Genomic DNA, 20,250 nt, shown 5'->3' with positions numbered 1-20,250 from the left:
AGCTTCTTAACCATGGAAAGACAAAATATGCATTTGGCTAGGTAGGCTCAATATTATTAAGATGTACAATCCTTCAATGTTAGGAAACTATAGCAATTTAAAATTTAGAGGCTTTGCAGCTATTTTCAAAGCATCTAAATTCATAAATCATTGTGGTTGTTGTTGTTCAGTCACTAAGTCACATCCAACTCTTTGCAACCCCATGGACTCAGAACACCAGGCTTCCCTGTCCTTCACCATCTTCTGGAGTTTGCTCAAACCTATGATCCATGGAGTCAGTGATTCCATCCAACCATATCATCCTCTATCACCCCCTCTTCTCCTGCCCTCAATCTTTTCCAGCATCAGGATCTTTTCCAATGAGTTAGAAAACCATACATGATGTAATTAAATGGGGAAATGAGAAAATTTACTGTCCCGATCAAATATTCCAGTGCCCCTCTTCATAATTGTTTTAAAGACTCAATTTTATAACAATGAACACTGCTGGGTTTTGTTTTGTTTTTTTCTTTTTTGACAAGGTGGTTTTTTTATAAAAAATAAAGACATTAGATGGCCAAAACAATTTTGGAAAAGACAAAAAAGTAAAAGGTTTACACAACTTGGCTTTAAGACTTAAGGTAAAGTTTCAGTCAAGACAAAAGGGTATTGACCTAAATATAGAAATAGAGATCAACAGAATGGAAGAGAATCTAGAAATAAATCCACACACATATGATTGATTGATTTTTGATATGAACGTACATGGATCACTGGAGAAAGATAGTGATTTCAAGAAACGCTGCTGGAATTACTAAATATCCTTATAGTACTACTCATTCTCCTAATAAACCTCAGACCCCTCCTCATAACATATTTAAAATTAATATTATGTGAGTCATAAAACACTAGCAGTAAAGTTATAAAAATTCTAGAAGAAGCATAGAAGAAAATAGTTGTGACTGCATTAGATAATTTTCTTAGGCAAGGGAAAAAAAAACAAAACACTAGCCATTAGAAAAATAGTAAGTTGGACTTCATTAAAAATAAAACCTTTTATTCTTTAAAAGACATTCTCAGGAAACTATTCAGGAAACTAAAGTCAAATATTCAGTCAAATATTCAGAAGATATATGCCAAAGGAACTGGTACCCAGTAAACTCAATAATAAGAAACTTTAGAACTCAAGTAAAAAATGGGCAAAATTTTTAATGGACATGTCACCAAAAGTGGATACATTAATGGTCAATAATAACATGAACAGCTTTTCAATACCACCATTCATTAGATTAAAAGCATGAGATGTGACTATACACCATCTAGAATGGTTAAATTTAAAAACATGTAAATAGCAAGTGTTGAAGAAGACTTGAAGCATTTAGAACACTCATAAATTGCTGGTGGGAGTATAAAATGCTACAGTTACTTTAGAAGATAGTTTGTATTTTCTTGTACAGTTAAACATATATTTTCCATTAGGGCCAGCAATTTACCCAAAAGAAATAAAACACATGTCTATGCAGACAATTATATATGAGTGTTCTTAGCAACACCTAATAACAGCCCTAATGTGAACAAGAGTCCAAATGAATATCAAAATATATACGAATAAAACAATTGTGGTATGTTCCTACAATAGATCACTCCTTAGCAAATAACTGGGAATGCATTCCTTATATACCAAATAAATGGATGAATATTGCACAGACACTGAACTGAGGTGTTGGAAACAGTCTATTCTCTACCTTGATTGCAGGGGTGGTTACATGGGTGGAGACAGTTACCATAATTCCACAACCTGTTCACTTTAAAAGTGTGAAAATTTCAAATATAAACTACACCTCAGATTTAGAAAGCTGATTTTGTAAAATGACCAGAAGCCACTCATCAGAAAAAATTTTTTTCAAGTCTAAGTTGAGTTCTGTTCTAGAGCTCTAAGAGGAGAATTTGTCAATGGTAAAATTCGTAGTATAATATAGGAATATTCACATTCCCAAAATACATTTTTAATATTATTTTCTTTAATATATCCCCAACAGTTCCCATTTAGAAACAACAAAATTCCTCCCTCTCCAAAATAAAAACCTTTGCATGAACTGCTTTTAAGATGTACTTACTCTTCCTTCATGTATTTCTATGAGGAAACGTTTTGGATTCTCCACGTTCAGTTTTCCAAATCAGGATTATTAAAACTAAACCTGAAACAGTCTAGATTTTAATATAATTCTGTATTTAATCTCTTCACCCAAACTAGAACTGTAAGAGCTTAACAACTTCTCTGAAAGACTTCTAGTGACAAACGGGAATCAACAACCAGTGGTCCTTACAAAATGAAAATTGAGTCACCATAATTAGTAAGAATAAACAATATGGCTTTCAAATCTTGAGCAAGTTTTTAAGGAGACTATTCCCATTTCTATTTCATGAGAAGGTCAAATGTCATCAGAAAATTAGTAGGGCATAAAATTATTTTTAGCATAAACACAATCATGATTTAAAATTTCCTTTCTTTCTACACCTTCCACTATGGGGATACAATCTTAAGTGTTTTGGGTATTGGAATCATTTGGCTCCTTTCCTGAGGGGATAGAGTGTTTGGGGCATTATCATTGCTCTGATAAATTAGGAAAAGGGTCCTATAAAATGTAGCACTTGAACAAGCATCATATAACAGCTTCTTGAAGACCAGCACTTCTCAGACATGAAGTACCAGATAGTGCAAAGGAATACATTTTTTTAACTTAAATAATTTAATGATTTAAGTTAACTGTTAATGCATTTGTAAGTGAATTATTTTACAAGATATGAATCACTTTCTAAACACGAAAGTAAGGATTTGGGGACTTCCCTAGTGGTCCAGTGTTTAAAAATCTGCCTTGCAACGCAGGCAATACGGGTTTGATCCCTGGTGGGAGAATTAAGATCCCACATGCTGCAGGGCAACTAAACCCACACACTGTAAGTACTGAGTCCACAAGCAGCAACTAGAGAGTCCCTGCCATGCAACGAAAGATCCCACATGATGCAACTAAGATGCAACACAGCAAACAAATATATTTTTAAAAAAGAAAATAAAGATTGGCACTTACAAAGAAATGGAGACAGAATATGCTGGAAATTACTAACATATTGTATGTATTTATTTTTTTTAAGGACTTTGAAAACTGCAGTGACATCCTGAGCCACAGAGGGTGACAGGTTTCCAAGTATCAAATCAAAGAATCATGAGCAGTGCGTCTCCTTCTGCTGCAGTTGTGCAGCTCTGCTACGAGCACCTGAACGGATCCTGTGTGAAAACCCCCTACTCACCAGGTCCCCGCCTCATTCTGTACACAGTGTTCATCTTTGGAGCTGTGCGGACTGTATTTGGAAACCTCTTGGTAATGATTTCCATTCTGCACTTCAAGCAGCTGCATTCTCCAGCCAATTTCTTGATCACCTCCCTGGCCTGTGCAGACTTCTTGGTGGGAGTGACTGTGACGCCCTTCAGCACAGTGAGGTCCATGGAGAGCTGCTGGTACTTTGGGGAGAGTTACTGTCAACTCCACTCTTGTTTTGAAGGCTCATTCTGTTACGCTTCCATCTACCACTTGTGCTTTATCTCTCTGGACAGGTACATTGCCGTCACTGATCCCCTGGTTTATCCAACAAAGTTCACTGTGTCTGTTTCTGGCATGTGTATTGTCTTCTCTTGGCTCTTTCCCATTATTTATACTTTTTCCCTTCTTGGCACAGGAGTGAATGCAGCTGGACTGGAGGATCTAGTAAGTGCTCTCACCTGTGTGGGAGGCTGTCAAATTGCAGTGAATCAGAGTTGGGTATTGGTGAATTTTCTATTATTTTTCATCCCCACCCTTGCGATGATAGTTCTTTACTCCAAAATTTCCTCATTGCTAAACAACAGGCTAGAAAAATTGAGAGTCTGAGCAATAAGCCTGGGCGATGCTCAGAAAGCTACCAAGACAGAGTGGCCAAGAGGGAGAGAAAGGCAGCAAGAACACTGGGCATGGCAGTGCTAGCGTTTCTGGTCTCCTGGCTGCCTTACTTCCTGGATTCCATCATTGATGCCTTCCTGGGTTTCATCACTCCCACATATGTTTATGAAATACTGGTTTGGATTGCTTATTATAACTCAGCTATGAACCCCTTGATTTATGCTTTCTTTTATCCTTGGTTTCGAAAAGCCATCAAACTCATTGTCACAGGCAAAGTCTTGAGAGAGAATTCCTCAACAATACATTTGTTTTCTGAGTAGGTTCTGGTCTTAGTTTGGGAAAACTGAAAATAGACTCACATTAGACAGATAATGAGGAGAAAAAGTTGATTGTAAAAGCGCAATTTTTGTTATGTAAAATAACTTAACTGTAGTTCAACCCTGACCCAAATGCTTAAATTTAAGTTCATAATTCTTTGGTAAATATAACATCAAAACCTATTTGTAATGGGGACAGCACAGCTTTGGAGCCAGAAATGCCTGGATGGCAATTTTCATTCTGCTGTTGAACACTTGGGTGATCTTAGGTGATCTTGGGTGGCTTGGCTCTTTCTGAAATTCATGGTATTTCTCTGGAGAATAACCTCTCCGTTGTAGTAGTCATGACCAAATTTAGGAGAATACAAGTGAAGGACCTAATATACATTTGTTAATATAAATCCTTCTTTCAATTACCTTGTATTAGTTCAATCTCTGCCTAAATCTTCTGTTTCTTCCTTTGTATAGTTTTTCTATTAAAATGTAAATACAACCACTTAGTGACGGGGCGCCTCCTTGCTCGGGGAGGGCAAAGCAGTGTGTTTGCACTGTTCGGTGTTGAGATTTGTGATTCCCACACTGTGGTTTCAGATCAGGGAATACAAATCAAGTGATCACTCTGTTAACTATAACATCAACTCAGTTGTGCACAATGGGAAAGATAATTTGCATCATAGCATTTATTTATTCAGTGAGCTTCTTCCTTATTATTAAGTCTGCTCATAAAATTATATTAGAGTTTAGAGCCAGTTAGCAGATGTTTAAAGCAGGGTTTTAAGACTGTCATTCATTATGTTATTTTATTTTTGGATTAATTTATTCCATATTCATTTAGTTGTACAGTGTTCTAAAAGTAATTTACAGTGGATTTTGAGGATACACTTGAAAGCATAGCTTAAAAGTGTGCTCAAAAGAAGAAAGAAAACTGAAGTGAAGGGCATAGAATGAAGCCAAGACAGAGGCTGTGAAAGGCATTTTCTTATGTCCCACAAACTCAGTTCTAAGGCAAAAAAAAAAAAAAAAGAAATGAATTAGTTCTGCAATTAACAGTGGATAAATCAAGCCAATTATTTCAGAGAATTATTCTTGATACTAAGACTGGAGGGTTCTGTGTGTCAATTAGACATCAAGACTTTAAAATCAGATTATGATATCTTTGGGGCAGGAGAGAATATACATCAAAGTATTCTTGCTCTATTTTAAAAATTTCTAGCTTGATGTAAATCAACATTACCTATTAGCACATTATTTCTGACTACCATTACACAAATACTTTGAATTGGTAAACATTTCTAGAAATAGTGTATTATTCCTAATTATACTGTTTCTGGAGAAGGAGATGGCAACCCACTCCAGTATTCTTGCCTAGGAAATACCATGGACAGAGGACCCTGGCGGGCTCCTTGGGGTCACAAAGGGTTGGACACGACTTAGTGACTGAGCATACCATTTCTATCTGATTTTACAGATAATTAAAGGCACCCTAGCCTGCATGGTATCAGTTTATACACAATTTTTCAGTTCTAACACAGTGTAATGAATTTATTTTGATTTCTGTGGTTTCAATATAGTAATTTTCCTATATAATCTTGTTTTGCAAGCTACTGATGGAATGCAGTTTATGTTTCAAGGCAGGAGAAGAAAATTTAAGCGTAACATACTCTCTGCCCGTTTTGTTGTTCAGTCACATTGGCAGGCAGATTCTTTACCACTGAGCCATCTGGGAAGTCCATTTTATATATAGAAATTGTGTGTATGTCAATCTCAGTTTATCCCTCCACCACTTTTATCCTGGTATTACAAGTTGTTTTCTGTGTCTGTAACTTTATAAAATACCACTTTTACTATTAAAAAGACTAATGTGTCAGGATGGTGGTTCTTAGAAACATGGGGCTCAGAAATAATAAAGATGGTGAAAAATTCAAGGAACCCCCAGATAATTTCTGTGTTAACCCTGCCAACCAAGGACATCGCAAAAAGCCACAACAGCAGCAAGGACAATCATATATACTTTGCAATAATTTCATAAAAGAAAAGTGCGCTTTACCTTGGGAGGAATCTAGCTCCTCACTTTATGGAGATCTAGGGGTCTGTCCAGGTTTTACACAGAAGAAGCTTCAGGTCTCCCACCCCATCCTGCTTCTGACCACAGCCAGACTTCTCTCTCTCCCTCTTTGCCTCTTTCTATACTTCTGGTGTAATATCTCTCATTAAGTTTCTCTATGCTAAAAAAAGGTCTGAAATCTCCAACTATAGTTTCACTCATTTCCTATTTTCTTTCTCTGAGTATATATTCTACTTGCTGTTGTTGTTTTTAGTTGTAAGTTGTGTCCGACATTTTTACAACCGCGTGCACTATAGCCCACCAGGCTCCTCTGTCTAAGGGATTTCTCAGGTAAGAACACTGGAGTGGGTTGCCAATTCTTTCTCCAGGGGATCTTCCTATCCCAGAGATAGAACCCGCATCTCCTGCATTAGCAGGCAGATTCTTTTCCACTGAGCCACCAAGGAAGCCCATATATTACATTAAAAGTCTATAATATTGCAGCAGCATTTTGGGTTTACTCTGTTGGTAGGAACTTTACTGTCTCCACCTGCCTGTCTAGGTGGTCACTACTCTCTCACACAATACTGTCTTTCACCTTTGTAATACTTCTCACAATTTTTATTCATACATCCATTTATCTGCTTACTTGTTTGAAGGTTTATTCTCCTTTTAAGACTGAAAGTGTCATAAAGAAAGGGGTCATGTCTGTTTTGTTCATTTCTTTGTACCCAGCTCCTGGCACTCAGTAAATATGCCTTGGATTAAAGAATTAATTATTGAATAAATTTAAAATAATTGAGGGAGATAAAGTTATTTCTGGACCCCAAATGACAAATGATACTTGTAATACTTGTGATCATATGATACTTTTTTTTTTGCCTAGAATCATGGTTCTAAGTAAGGCAGATCCACTGATATATTGGGTTCAGACAGTAAAGAATCCATCTGCAATGAGGAAGAACTGGGTTCAATCCCAGGGTTGGGAAGATCCCCTGGAGAAGGAAACGGCTACCCACTCCAGTATTCTGGCCTGGAGAATTCCATGGACAGAGGAGCCTGGCATGGACAGAGGTGTCCATGGTGTTGCCAAGAGTCAGACACGACTGTGCTCATTTCACTCATTCCCTCTCTGATACATTTGCCCCTCAGAGGACACTTCTCAGTGTCTGGAGATATTTTTGGCTTTCACAATTAAGGGGATTTTACTGGCATCTAGTAACAGGGATGCTGCTAGATGTCCTTCGATGTACAGGACAGATCCCACATCAAAACTTATCAGAACTCAAATGTCAATAGTGCTGAAGCTGAGAAAGCCTGCTGCTGCTGCTGCTGCTGCTGCTGCTAAGTCACTTCAGTCGTGGCTGACTCTGTGCGACCCCAGAGACAGCAGCCCACCAGGCTCCGCTGTCCTTGGCATTTTCCATGTAAGAGAACTGGAGTGGGTTGCCATTGCCTTCTCCAATGCATGAAGGTTAAAAGTGAAAGTGAAGTCACTCAGTCATGTCCGACTCTTTGCGACCCCATGGACTACAGCCTACCAGGCTCCTCCGTCCGTGGTATTTCCAGGCAAGAGTACTGGAGTGGGTTGCCATTGCCTTCTCCATGAGAAAGCCTAGCCTACACCCTTGTCAATTTAAGTAGTTGATTATTTTACAAAATCATACTCTCAGAATACATTAGGAAGAATCTAAGAGATCATTAAGAATATTTTGTGTGTGTGTGTGATTAGGAGTCAGATGGCCAGATGAATTAATAATAATTTCTATGGCACAATTCAAAAGAACAAGTCCAGATATATATTCAAAATCAGTGGCCCTACAGTCCAGATATATCTTCAAAATCAGTGGCTCCTCTGTCCATGGAATTCTCCAGGCCAGAATACTGGAGTGGGTAGCCATTTCCTTCTCCAGGGGATCTTCCCAACCCTGGGACTGAACCCGGGTCTCCCACATTGCGTATGGATTCTTTACTGTCTGAACCCAATATATCAGTGGATCTGCCTTACTTAGAACCATGATTCTAGGGGGAAAAAAAAGTATCATATGATCCAGTCTGGAATCCTGCTTGAAGAAGGCTGGATAATACTTTCTTTTGCTCTGCTCTGTCCCGACATTCCAAGGGTGGGAAATTACCAAGAAATGTATTGCTATGTTTCCGTTTTCTGTTCATTATTCCTTAGTTGACATTTTTTAGCACAAGGGACAGAAATCACTTGGATTCACAAACGAATGTGAATCATTCGGAGGGTTTATGGGTGGACTTCTTACGTGGATGAGGAGACATTACAGATCCACTTCCGATGATGTCTTGAGAAGAGAACACATCTTTTCTCTAAGAGCACTGACAGTCATAGTAGTTCAGAAATGTGGACATGTCTAAATACCCTGGTGTGTTTTTTAATGTTTTCCCGAAATGTAATTCATCCAAGTCAAGTTGCTCACGCTGTATGCTACCTTTTCTGTTTGTTAGTAGCCAGTGCACAGGCAAAAATTAATCCTTATTGGGAGAGCAAGGCTAAGTCGACTCGCAGTGCCTGTACCTTATGATACCTCTGTAACAAAAATCCAATAAGGTGCTCACAGCAGGACTAAAAATAGGGGAAAAGTCCCAAGGGTGAGAAGAAAAAAAATCTTGAGTTCAAGAAACATAATGACCTAATTAAAACAGTTGTTTGTACAATAGCTTTCTTAACACTCACTACTGAAAATAAACTTCTAAGTTCCCACCTTGCACTACAGGGATTCCAGCTAGGGATTTTCCTATTGATGGCATTTATATATCTGGAAGGGCTGTATGCTTTAGGCGGTAAGGCAGATAAACCTAACAGGAGGTAATGTTATAATTACTTCCCATATCAGTGCCTGTTGCAAAGAGGAACTCTGAACGTAAAAAATTTTTAAAGATATTTAGGACCAAAAGGGGGTTTCATCAAATTCAAGGATCTAAGCTTTAGTTAGTTGAAATTCATTCCCAGTGACTTTGTCCAATGTAAATTTTTTTGCATTTTATTCTGTTACTGAACTTATTTAAGATTTATGATAAAAAAGGAAAATTGAAAAAATAATACTACTAATGTCTGATAATAATCCTACTGTATGTATGATTTCCTCCAGAAGCATTGAAAGTCCATGGAAATCAAGAAGGACAGAATTCTCTGAATGTAAAGGACAGATCATGAGCAGCAACTCATCCCCCAATGCAGCTGTGCAGCTCTGCTATGAGCACCTGAATGGATCCTGTGTGAAAACCCCCTTCTTGCCCACATCCCAGGTGATTCTGTACACGGTGTATGGCTTTGGGGCTGTCCTGGCCGTGTTAGGAAACCTCCTGGTGATGATTGCCATCCTTCATTTCAAGCAGCTGCACTCACCAACCAATTTTCTCATTGCCTCTCTGGCCTGTACAGACTTTCTAGTAGGAGTGACTGTGATGCCCTTCAGCATGGTCAGGTCTGTGGAGAGCTGCTGATACTTTGGGCAAAGTTTCTGTGCTTTGCACACATGCTGTGATGTGGCATTTTGTTACTCTTCTCTCTTCCACCTGTCCTTCATCTCCATCAACAGGTACATTGCTGTTACTGACCCTCTGGTCTATCCCACCAAGTTCACAGTGTCTGTGTCATGCATATGCATCAGCATCTCCTGGATCCTGCCCATTACTTACAGTGGTGCCGTGTTCTACACGGGTGCCAATGAGAAAGGGCTAGAGGAATTGTCTAGTGTCCTCAACTGTGCAGGAGGCTGTCAGATAGTTATAAATCAAAACTGGGTGTTGGTACATTTTCTATCCTTCTTTATACCTACCTTTGTTATGTTAATTCTCTATTGTAATGTTTTCCTAGTGGCCAGACAACAGGCTAAAAAGATTGAAAATATCAGTAGTAAAAGAGAGTCATCATCAGACAGTTATAAATCCAGAGTAGCCAAGAGAGAGAGGAAAGCAGCTAAAACCCTGGGTATCACAGTCATAGCATTTATGATTTCATGGTTACCATACAGTATTGACTCATTAATTGATGCCTTTATGGGCTTCATAACCCCGGCCTATATTTATGAGATTTGCTGTTGGTGTACTTATTATAACTCAGCCATGAACCCCTTGATCTATGCTTTATTTTACCCTTGGTTTAGGAAAGCCATCAAAGTCATTGTGAGTGGTGGGGTTTTCAAGAATGGTTCTGCAAGCATGAATTTATTCTCTGAACAAATGTAAGCCATTGGGTTGAGGAAGTTGAAGGTATCTTCACATTTTAAAAATGAATGAATTTTAAAAAATCAAGTAAGATTGTTACTACAGAGAAAACAAATTGCTTTTCCAGTTTAATTGGATAAATCAATGTCTCAGTCTATTAGGATGTGCATTTCCCTTTTGCTTCTTCAAAATTATTTATTTGACTAATAAATGTTAAGCCCATTATTGTTAACTGCTGTAGAACGCACCATTTCCTGTTCCCTGCAGTCATTCCCCACCTTTTCTCTCTTATTCCATTGACTCTTCCCTTTGTAACCTGTAAACACGTCTGTTGCCTTTTATTTTCTTTCTTTTTTTCCTTACAAACTGATCTACTCTTTCCCAATTTATCAAAAATTTCTCTGTGATTAACTTTCTCCAGTTTGTTGCTTTTCTTGCTTTGATTATTTTCCCAGGGAATTTTTTTGGGGATGCAGTTAAAAGTATTATGTTTAAGTCTGCATGGTGTCTGTGTCAGGAATTGGCTGCAGCATCTTCTCCATCCTGCCCCTGGCGTACAGTGGTGCCAAGCTGTACGCAGATGTCAGAGATGATGGGATGGAGGGATTAGTAAGTGCTCTCTGTGTAATAAGTGATTTTCAACCTGTTTAAATCAGTTTTGGATATTGATAGGATTTCTATTATTTTTCACACCTGGCTTTGTTAAGATCCTACTGTACAGGAATATTGTTCTTATGGTTAGAAAGCAGACTAAAGAGATGGAAAATATTACTAGAAAATAAATTTGTTACCAGGGACTCGCAAGATCAGAGTGGCTAAGAGACAGAGAAAAGCAGTTAAAACCCTGGGCTTCACAATGTAGCACTTTTGGTCTCATGATTACTCGATGTATCTGATTCATTCATTGATTCTTTAAGTTTTATCACACTTCATATGCTTATGAGATACTTTGTTGGTTCAGTTATTGCAAATTGCCCTAAATCATTCGATTTATGCTTCATTTACCATCGGTTTGGGAGAGCAATAAACCCTATTAAACTGGCAATATTAAAAGACAGTTTATGAATTATAAAACTAACTTCTAAAGCCTAAGTTTCATATCGATGATTTGAAAAATTTTAAGTTGATCTGGTGATATATTGGAAATTTCTGTAGTGATTATTGCATGAAATATAGACTTGAAAATGATCATTCAGTTGAGGAGGAGACATGGCACCTCGACTTTGGCAGCTTCACTTTTATACGTTTACGGATTTTGAAAAGTGAGCATCCTTTGAGCATTTGATAGAACTCTGTTATCTAGTAGTGGTCCACACAGTGGCCGTAATTTCTAGTTTCCTCAAATCTTTACACCAGCCTGCTCTGTCAGTTGTTATTTTCTTCTTTCAAGCCTGTTGCTGTTTTACCTTTCCTACCACCTAACTTTTTTTCATTTTCACATTTCTTCCTTCTCTGTTCCCTGTTAATGTCAGGTTGTTCTGTGGACTCCGTTCGCATTTATTTTGAGCAAATTGATTCTTGGGGTCCAGTCTTCTAGAGCTTCTAAAGGTCTCTGAGACGTATCCATCAGCCATTTCAGACTCAGGATGAGATTCATGTTTTATTTTTTTAGGAGACATTTTGTAAATGTAGGAATAACTGTTAGCCAAATGGAAGCCCAGTTTCTATCATAGTTGCATCCCTTTATGTAACCGTTTTCTCATTTCATGAAGTTTGTTGTTTTACCTTCCAGCTGATGATGGAGAGCAATTGTTGGTTATTTTTCCTTCTATAGGTACTATTTGGAGCTTATATACTGTTTATGATAAAAAAAAATACCAGTATTATATATGTTATTGGAAAAATGTGTAATTTAGAAATGTTGTTGTATAAAACTTTTTGAAAGATTCTTAAGGATCTTGCTTCATGTATTTCACAAAATCAAAACTGATTTCTTCCCGATGTTAAAAAACCAGAAGAAAACATATATATTTTTTTAACTTTATTGGTGGAATCATGACAGAAAATCCATATGGATTCAGGCACTTAATTTTTAAACTTCAAAGAAAAACAACACCATGTTAAGGAAAACAGACAAACTTAGAAAAACTATTGGTAGCATGCAGGATGAAGAATTAGTAGATTTTAAAATGTAAAAGCAATTTACACAATAGAAAGACAGAGACAAATGTCCCACTAAACAAATAAACAGGAAATTTTACAGAGATATGGTAATAAATACATTAAAATGTCCAATGTACAAATAATTTTAAAAGTTAGTTAAAATGTAATAAAGTTTCATATCTCAAATTGGAAGGACAGCATTGAAAGGATCATTAATATCAGATTAATTAGATTCTGAGAAGTTGAGCACACTGCTGAGAGTTGGGCATGTTCATATAGGAAAAACACAATTTAATATCTCTTGTCTTAGAGGAAAATGAAGACATTTATATAAAATTTCAAATCACATATCACTTGACTCTGTAGTTCCATTTCTGCCAAGCAAGCCTAAGAAAATAGAGTCAGGCAAGGAAGGAAACATGACAAGGACATTCATTGTATATCTCTCAATTATAGATGGAAATAAACTAGGATTGATATGGTGTAAATTAAATCAATTATGTTCTACTTTTGAAATGGAACATTATAAAACCATTTAAAAGAACAAATGCCTTATAACAGTTAACAAGGTAAGACAACCACAATATATTTTTTTCACTAAAATCAAAAGAAAACAGAAGCAAAAAAATCTGACCTAGATTGTAAAACAATATATGGACTAGGTCCCCATATTACACTTTTACAAAATGTAATTTTATGTATAAAAGACTGTGTCTGTGTTTGGGGAGGGGGACTTACTTTGTAATTTAGCTTTACCATTTTAATGTTTGTGATTGAAATACATAGGTTAAAATTGATATTAATAATACCACCTTTATTTTTATCTAAGCATCATTAGCTTTATCTGTGTGCTTGCTTGTTTTATTTGGCAGGGGAAGAATATCTTTTGAGAATATATCTTTGGTATATTTTTGTCTTATCTAATGAAACTATGACATAGGTACATTAGTATATTTTAGAAACTGCACCTTATATAGATAAATATCTAAGGAATTATATCTTAATATTTTTAAGTATTTTTATGGTTTTCTTTTAGCAGATCTTTAACATGCTCCAACTCTTCTGGTCTATATTAATTATGTGCTGTCTTTAGGAGCGATGGAAGCTATCAAGAGTCATGGTTAAACGTTCCACTTGTGCTTTATTTCTACTCTTCAGGTCATTTCTTGAAAAGTGATAAACAGTAGATGTGTTGAGTAGACGCACATATTCTAAGAAGAGACTTCACCTCCCAGCGAGGCTGGAAGGAGCATTTCCCGTCTAGAAGGGGAATGTTGCCCAATCTGCCCTTGTTGTTAGTCACTAAGTCTTGTCTTTTCTTTTGTGACCCCGTGGACAGAGGAGCATGGCAGGCTAGAGTACCTGGGATTTCCCAGGCAAGAATACTGGCGTGGGTTACCATTTCCTTCTCCAAGGAATCTTCCTGACCCAGGGATCAACCCGCATCCCTTGCATTGGCAGGCGAATTCTTTGGTAAAGCGTCTGCCTGCAATGCGGGAGACCCGGGTTCGATCCCTGGGTCAGGAAGATACCCTGGAGAAGGAAATGGCAACCCACTCCAGTACTCTTGCCTGGAAAATTCCATGGACAGAGCCACCAGGAAAGATTATAAGTCTGTCCCTTAGGTCAGGAAAATGCATTCCTCAGAAGACAGACCTCAAAGAACACCCACAGATACTAATGTGAGACCTAGCTCTCTGAAGACGGATGACACTGTGGGGATAAAGGTCACAATCCCTATACTTACTGAGGTATTATTCTTGTATCTGGTGCAATGTGAGACTCTAAGTAGATTTAAGAGTACTGCAGAAAAATAAATCCTATCTAGCATCCCTGAGCAGGTGAAACGAAGATTTGTATCTGTTACCACAGGTATTTCATGTCCTCTCCCCTCCTAACCTCTGACCTCCACAGAAATCCAAACAACTTGGCAAAATGAGGGGGGTGGGGTCAGGTTGTGCGCAGGTCTCCTTGAGCTCATGCCGCTCCCCACACTGCGCCTGCGCTACAGCCGCTCTCAGCCCTGCGAATGCGTCCAACCCCCATCTCGGAGCCTCAAAACACACTGCCCTCTTGCCCTGGGAAACCCTTCTCTGTTTTTACCTTAAATATCTCCTTGACCCTCTCAACCTATCTTTATAGTTACCTGCTTGGTAACTTTGCCTGTGGATACGGTTCCCTTGCTTCATTGCGGTGACCTCCACTGCACTCTGTGTATCCGAGCCGTCACCACATTGAGTTGTCATTACTTGTTCACAGGTTGGCCTCTCACGTGGAGTTAGAGAAGTAAGATAAAATATGATGGATAAGCTTTGATTTATTCCAACATCTTTTAAGTCGATAGACAATCCACCAGGAGGAAAGAAAGATTTGGAGCAAACTGGAACACTCATAGGTTGCTGGTGGGAGTATAAAATGGTCCAGTTACTTTAGAAGAAAGTGTATACTTTCTTGCCGAGTTAAACCTACACTTCCCAATATGACAACCCCAAGCTGAACAGTCTGAATATTTATTAACTGATCAGACATGACTGAGCAACTGGACAACAACAAAATACGGATAAAATAATTGTGGTATATTCAGACAATGGAATTACATTTAGCAACGATAAGGAATGACCTGAAAATGTACTCAGACATGGATGAAACTCACAGACATTGACCTGAGTGAAATAAGCCAGACATCAAAGAGGACAAACATTGTGATGCTTTTCATAAAAGATTTTTAGGCCTTGAAAATTAATCTCTAGCCATAGAATGGAGATCAGCGTTTTCCCTAGGAAATGTGGGGTGAGATTAACTATAAAAGGGCCTGAGGAGAATTGCCAGGGTGTTGCTTTCTACCTTGGTTGTGGTGCTGAATATAAGGGTGGATACATTTATCATGTCATCAGTCCGTGTGTGCTAAAAATGTAAACTTTTCAAATTTATTTTATGCCTCAATATGAAAAAAATGATTTTTAAACATAGAAGTCATTCCTCAGAAAACACTTTTTAAATACCGCTGGGCATACACACCAAGGAAACCAGAATTGAAAGAAACACGTGTACCCCAATGTTCATCGCAGCACTGTTTATAATAGCCAGGACATGGAAGCAACCTAGATGCCCATCAGCAGATGAATGGATAAGAAAGCTGTGGTGCATATACACAATGGAGTATTACTCAGCCATTAAAAAGAATACATTTGAATCAGTTCTAATGAGGTGGATGAAACTGGAGCCTATTATACAGAGTGAAGTAAGCCAGAAAGAAAAACACCAATACAGTATACTAACGCATATATATGGAATTTAGAAAGATGGTAACAATAACCCTGTATGTGAGACAGCAAAAGAGATACAGATGTATAGAACAGTCTTTTGGACTCTATGGGAGAGGGAGAGGGTGTGACGATTTGGGGAAATGGCACAGAAACATGTATAATATCATATAAGAAACAAATCACCAGTCCAGGTTCAATACAAGATGCTTGGGGCTGGTGAACTGGGATGACTTGGAAGGATGGTACAGGGAGCGAGGTGGGAGGGGGGTTCAGGATGGGGAACATGTGTACACCCGTGGCGGATTCATATTGATGTTTGGCAGAACCAATACAATATTGTAAAGTAAAAAAAAAATTAAAAAATTAAAAATGGTACCCACAAAAAAATAATAATTTTATTTGTTCAGTTTATGGCTGTGCTGGGTCTTCGTTGCTGCGCAGGCTTTTCTCCAGTTGCTGCTGCCGCCGCCTAGTCGCTTCAGTCGTGTCCGACTCTGTGTGACTCATAGATGGCAGCCCACGACTGAAGTGACTTGGCAGCAGCAGCAGCAGGGGCTGTTCTCTAGCTGCAGTGCACAGCCTTCTCATTACCGCGGCTTCTCTTGCTGTGAGCACGTGGTGCGTGCGCTGCAGTAGCTGCAGCACATGGCCTCAGTGGTTGCGGCTCCCGGGCTCTAGAGCACAGGCTCAGTAGTTGTGGTGCAGGGACTCAGTTGCTCCATGGCCTATGGGATCTTCCCCGATCAGGGATTGAACCTGTGTCTCCTGCACTGGTAGGCAAATTGTTTACCAGGGAACCATCAGGGAAGCCGCAAAAAACACTTTTTGAAAAACTAAGGTGAGATCTGTTCTAGAATGCTGAGAGAAAAAGGAAATTTGTCAGTGGTATAATCCAGCGTATATAATAGGAATATCCACATTCCAAAAGTCCTTTCATTTTATTTTATTTTTTAAGTATCTTCCACGCTGCTCCCACTACAACTCCAACAACAACAGGAGCAGAAACGATGTTTTATTTGTACTTACACTTCCTTTGTTGTTCCCTGAGGCAAACACCTTGTATTCTGCTACCCCACTTTCCCAGGTCAGAATTTTTAAAAGCAAACCTGAAGCATTCAAGTATTTAACATATGATTCTTTAACTTCTTTGAGCTTTTCAGTGTGTGGTGTGGTAAAGAATCCAACTGCCAATACAGGAGACATAAAACACACATTTAGATCCCTGGGTTGGGAAGATCCCCTGGTGAAGGAATTGACAACCCACTCCAGTGTTCTGGCCTGGAAAAGGCGAGACAGAGGAGCTTGGTGGGCTATAACCCATGTGGTCACAAAGAGTCAGACAAGACTGAGTGACTGAGCAACTGAGCCCACACATTTAATTTTTTAACACAAATCAACACTGGTAGGGATAAAGAGTTTATTTGAAAGAGTTCTAGTGACATTCAACACAGAAATCATATACATAAAAGGTTCTTAAAAAAGTGAAAAGGCAGTATTTAATAATAGCAAATAATATGACTTTCAAATTCCACTCAAAGGTTTTAAAGGATAGGCACTATTCGATTCCATGCAAAGCTAAAGTGTCATCAGGAAATTAGTAGGGCATAAACTTATTTTAGCATAAACATAATTGTTATTTAGTTTTTTCTTTCTAAGCACCTTGAACTTATGGGGATTCAATCTTAAGGGCTTTGGGGATTGAAATTGTTTAGTTACATTCCTGAGGGGAGGGAGTGTTTGGGTCATTATCATTGCTCTGATAAATTAGGAAAATAATGCTAATAAAATGTGGCATTCGAACATGTATCCTGTAAAAGCTTCTTGAAGACAACCTCTCCTTTAATATGAAAAACTAGGGAAGATTTTTCAAAATTTAAATCAACAGCATTTTATGTAATGTTGAAAATTAACTTCTTATTCATTTGAAAGTGATCATTTTACATGAGGATATGAATCACTTTCTAAACATGCAAGTGAAGATTTGCACTTACAAGGAATTAAAGACAGAATACACTAGCAAGTGCTGACATTGTATTTATCTTCTCTTTAAGGACATTTTGAAAACTGGAATGACATCCTGAGCCACAGAGGGTGACAGGTTTCCAGGTATCAAATCAAAGAATCATGAGCAGTGCGTCTCCTTCTGCTGCAGTTGTGCAGCTCTGCTACGAGCACCTGAACGGATCCTGTGTGAAAACCCCCTACTCACCAGGCCCCCGCCTCATCCTGTACACAGTGTTCATCTTTGGAGCTGTGCTGACTGTATTTGGAAACCTCTTGGTAATGATTTCCATTCTCCACTTCAAGCAGCTGCATTCTCCAGCCAATTTCTTGATCCACCTCCCTGGCCTGTGCAGACTTCTTGGTGGGAGTGACTGTGATGCCCTTCAGCACAGTGAGGTCCGTGGAGAGCTGCTGGTACTTTGGGGAGAGTTACTGTCAACTCCACTCTTGTTTTAATGGGTCATTCTGTTACGCTTCCATCTACCACTTGTGCTTTATCTCTCTGGACAGGTACATTGCCGTCACTGACCCCCTGGTCTATCCAACAAAGTTCACTGTGTCTGTTTCTGGCATGTGTATTGTCTTCTCTTGGCTCTTTCCCATTATTTATACTTTTTCCCTTCTTGGCACAGGAGCGAATGCAGCTGGACTGGAGGATCTAGTAAGTGCTCTCACCTGTGTGGGAGGCTGTCAAATTGCAGTGAATCAGAGTTGGGTATTGGTGAATTTTCTATTATTTTTCATCCCCACCCTTGTGATGATAGTTCTTTACTCCAAAATTTTCCTCATTGCTAAACAGCAGGCTAGAAAAATTGAGAATCTGAGGAGTAAGACTGGGCGATGCTCAAACAGCTACCAAGACAGAGTGGCCAAGAGGGAGAGAAAGGCAGCGAGAACACTGGGCATTGCAGTGCTAGCGTTTCTGGTCTCCTGGCTGCCTTACTTCCTGGATTCCATCATTGATGCCTTCCTAGGTTTCATCACTCCCACATATGTTTATGAAATATTGGTTTGGATTGCTTATTATAACTCAGCTATGAACCCCTTGATTTATGCTTTCTTTTATCCTTGGTTTCGAAAAGCCATCAAACTCATTGTCACAGGCAAAGTCTTGAGAGAGAATTCCTCAACAGTAAATTTATTTTCTGGGTAAGCCCACATTTTAGATGGAGGAATTGAATATAGATTCACAGCAAACACATCATTGGGTAGAAAATGTAATCATATACATGCAAGATCTTATAAAGTAAAAGAATAAATTATGCTTCATAATAAATTATGACCTGAAGACTTAAATTCAGTTTCATCATTCTTTGGTCAATATAACATAAAAACCTGGTTGTTATGGAAACAGCATGACCTTAGAGCCAGAAACGTAACATTTTAACATTGATCTTGGGTTGCTACTTGTCTCTGATCTTCACTGTACATCTCTAGTTATTAATCCCTTCCTTGTAACATTCTTGAGAAAATGTAAAAGAATGTATAGACAGAAACTGCAATGTTTTGTTATTCTAAATCCTCCCTTTTATTACTTTATAATAGTTTAATCCCTGGTTATAGTTTCTCTTTATTCCTTTGAAATGTTTTTTAAATTACTATTACAGTGTAAATGTAGCTGGGGAATACTTAGAGATATTCTGGCTCAGGGAGGGCAAAGTAGTGACTCCGCCTTGTCAGGTGTTCAGATTTGTGAGTCCAGAAATATGATCTCAGAGTCAGGTAAAATAAACCCAGAGATAAAAGTATTGACTATAATATCTGTCGAATTATTTGCCCTGGGAAAGGTAATTGATGTTATAAATAGCATTCATTTGTTGAGTGGGCTATTTCCTGGTGATTGTCTGCTCATAAAATTTTGGCTGACTTTATAAATTTTGCCGATTAACATATGTTTAGAGCACGCACGAGTTTTTAACATTGTCATTTTTTATTGTACTTTATGTCAAATTAGCTTTCTGTTTTGTTCACTTTTGCAGTGCTCCAAAGATTAGTTATAAGGATTTTCAATGATATACATGAAAGCTCAAATTACAGATATGTTCTAAAAAATACAGAACTGAAATGAAGGATATAAAAAAATGACAGAGGCTGATAAATGCATTTTATATAACCCACAAATTTGAAACTGAACAAGTTAAGCAATTCACATTGTATAGAAGCCGGTCAACTTTTCAGACATGGAGACTTGTTTTTGGTACCAAGACTAGAGAATGTATATTTCTGTATTTTTAAATAATTTTTAAAATAAATTTCTTGATTCTATTCTAATTTTACTTTGTAGCAATCAGATATCAAGTTTGAAAAATCAGAGCATCATATCATTGGACAGGGATGAATATATATCAAAATATCCTTGTTTATTTCTCTAATTTCTCATTTAATGTAAATCAATCATATATTAGGGT

The 20,250-nt window shown here is 38.1% G+C and overlaps 2 protein-coding genes and 1 pseudogene across 2 annotated transcripts; all 3 read left to right on the top strand.

The window, feature by feature from the left end:
* The first annotated feature begins 3,187 nt into the window (after positions 1-3,187).
* On the top strand, positions 3,188-4,234 carry LOC785560 (trace amine-associated receptor 7a-like; annotated as a pseudogene).
* A 5,149-nt stretch (positions 4,235-9,383) lies between these two features.
* Positions 9,384-10,929, top strand: LOC783649 (trace amine-associated receptor 6). The gene is given in 1 exon segment (XM_002707839.2): positions 9,384-10,929. A coding segment is annotated over 1 exon segment (1,038 nt). The 5' UTR covers positions 9,384-9,452; the 3' UTR covers positions 10,491-10,929.
* Positions 10,930-17,962: 7,033 nt separating this feature from the next.
* On the top strand, positions 17,963-18,995 carry LOC785502 (trace amine-associated receptor 7a-like). The gene is given in 2 exon segments (XM_010808588.1): positions 17,963-18,175; positions 18,177-18,995. Coding segments are annotated over 2 exon segments (1,032 nt in total).
* Positions 18,996-20,250: the final 1,255 nt, after the last annotated feature.

Source organism: Bos taurus, chromosome 9 (assembly GCF_002263795.3).
Source record: "Bos taurus isolate L1 Dominette 01449 registration number 42190680 breed Hereford chromosome 9, ARS-UCD2.0, whole genome shotgun sequence".
NCBI lineage: Eukaryota > Metazoa > Chordata > Mammalia > Artiodactyla > Bovidae > Bos > Bos taurus.
Note: the sequence above shows the minus strand (reverse complement) of the source record. Positions and strands in the feature narration are given on the sequence as shown.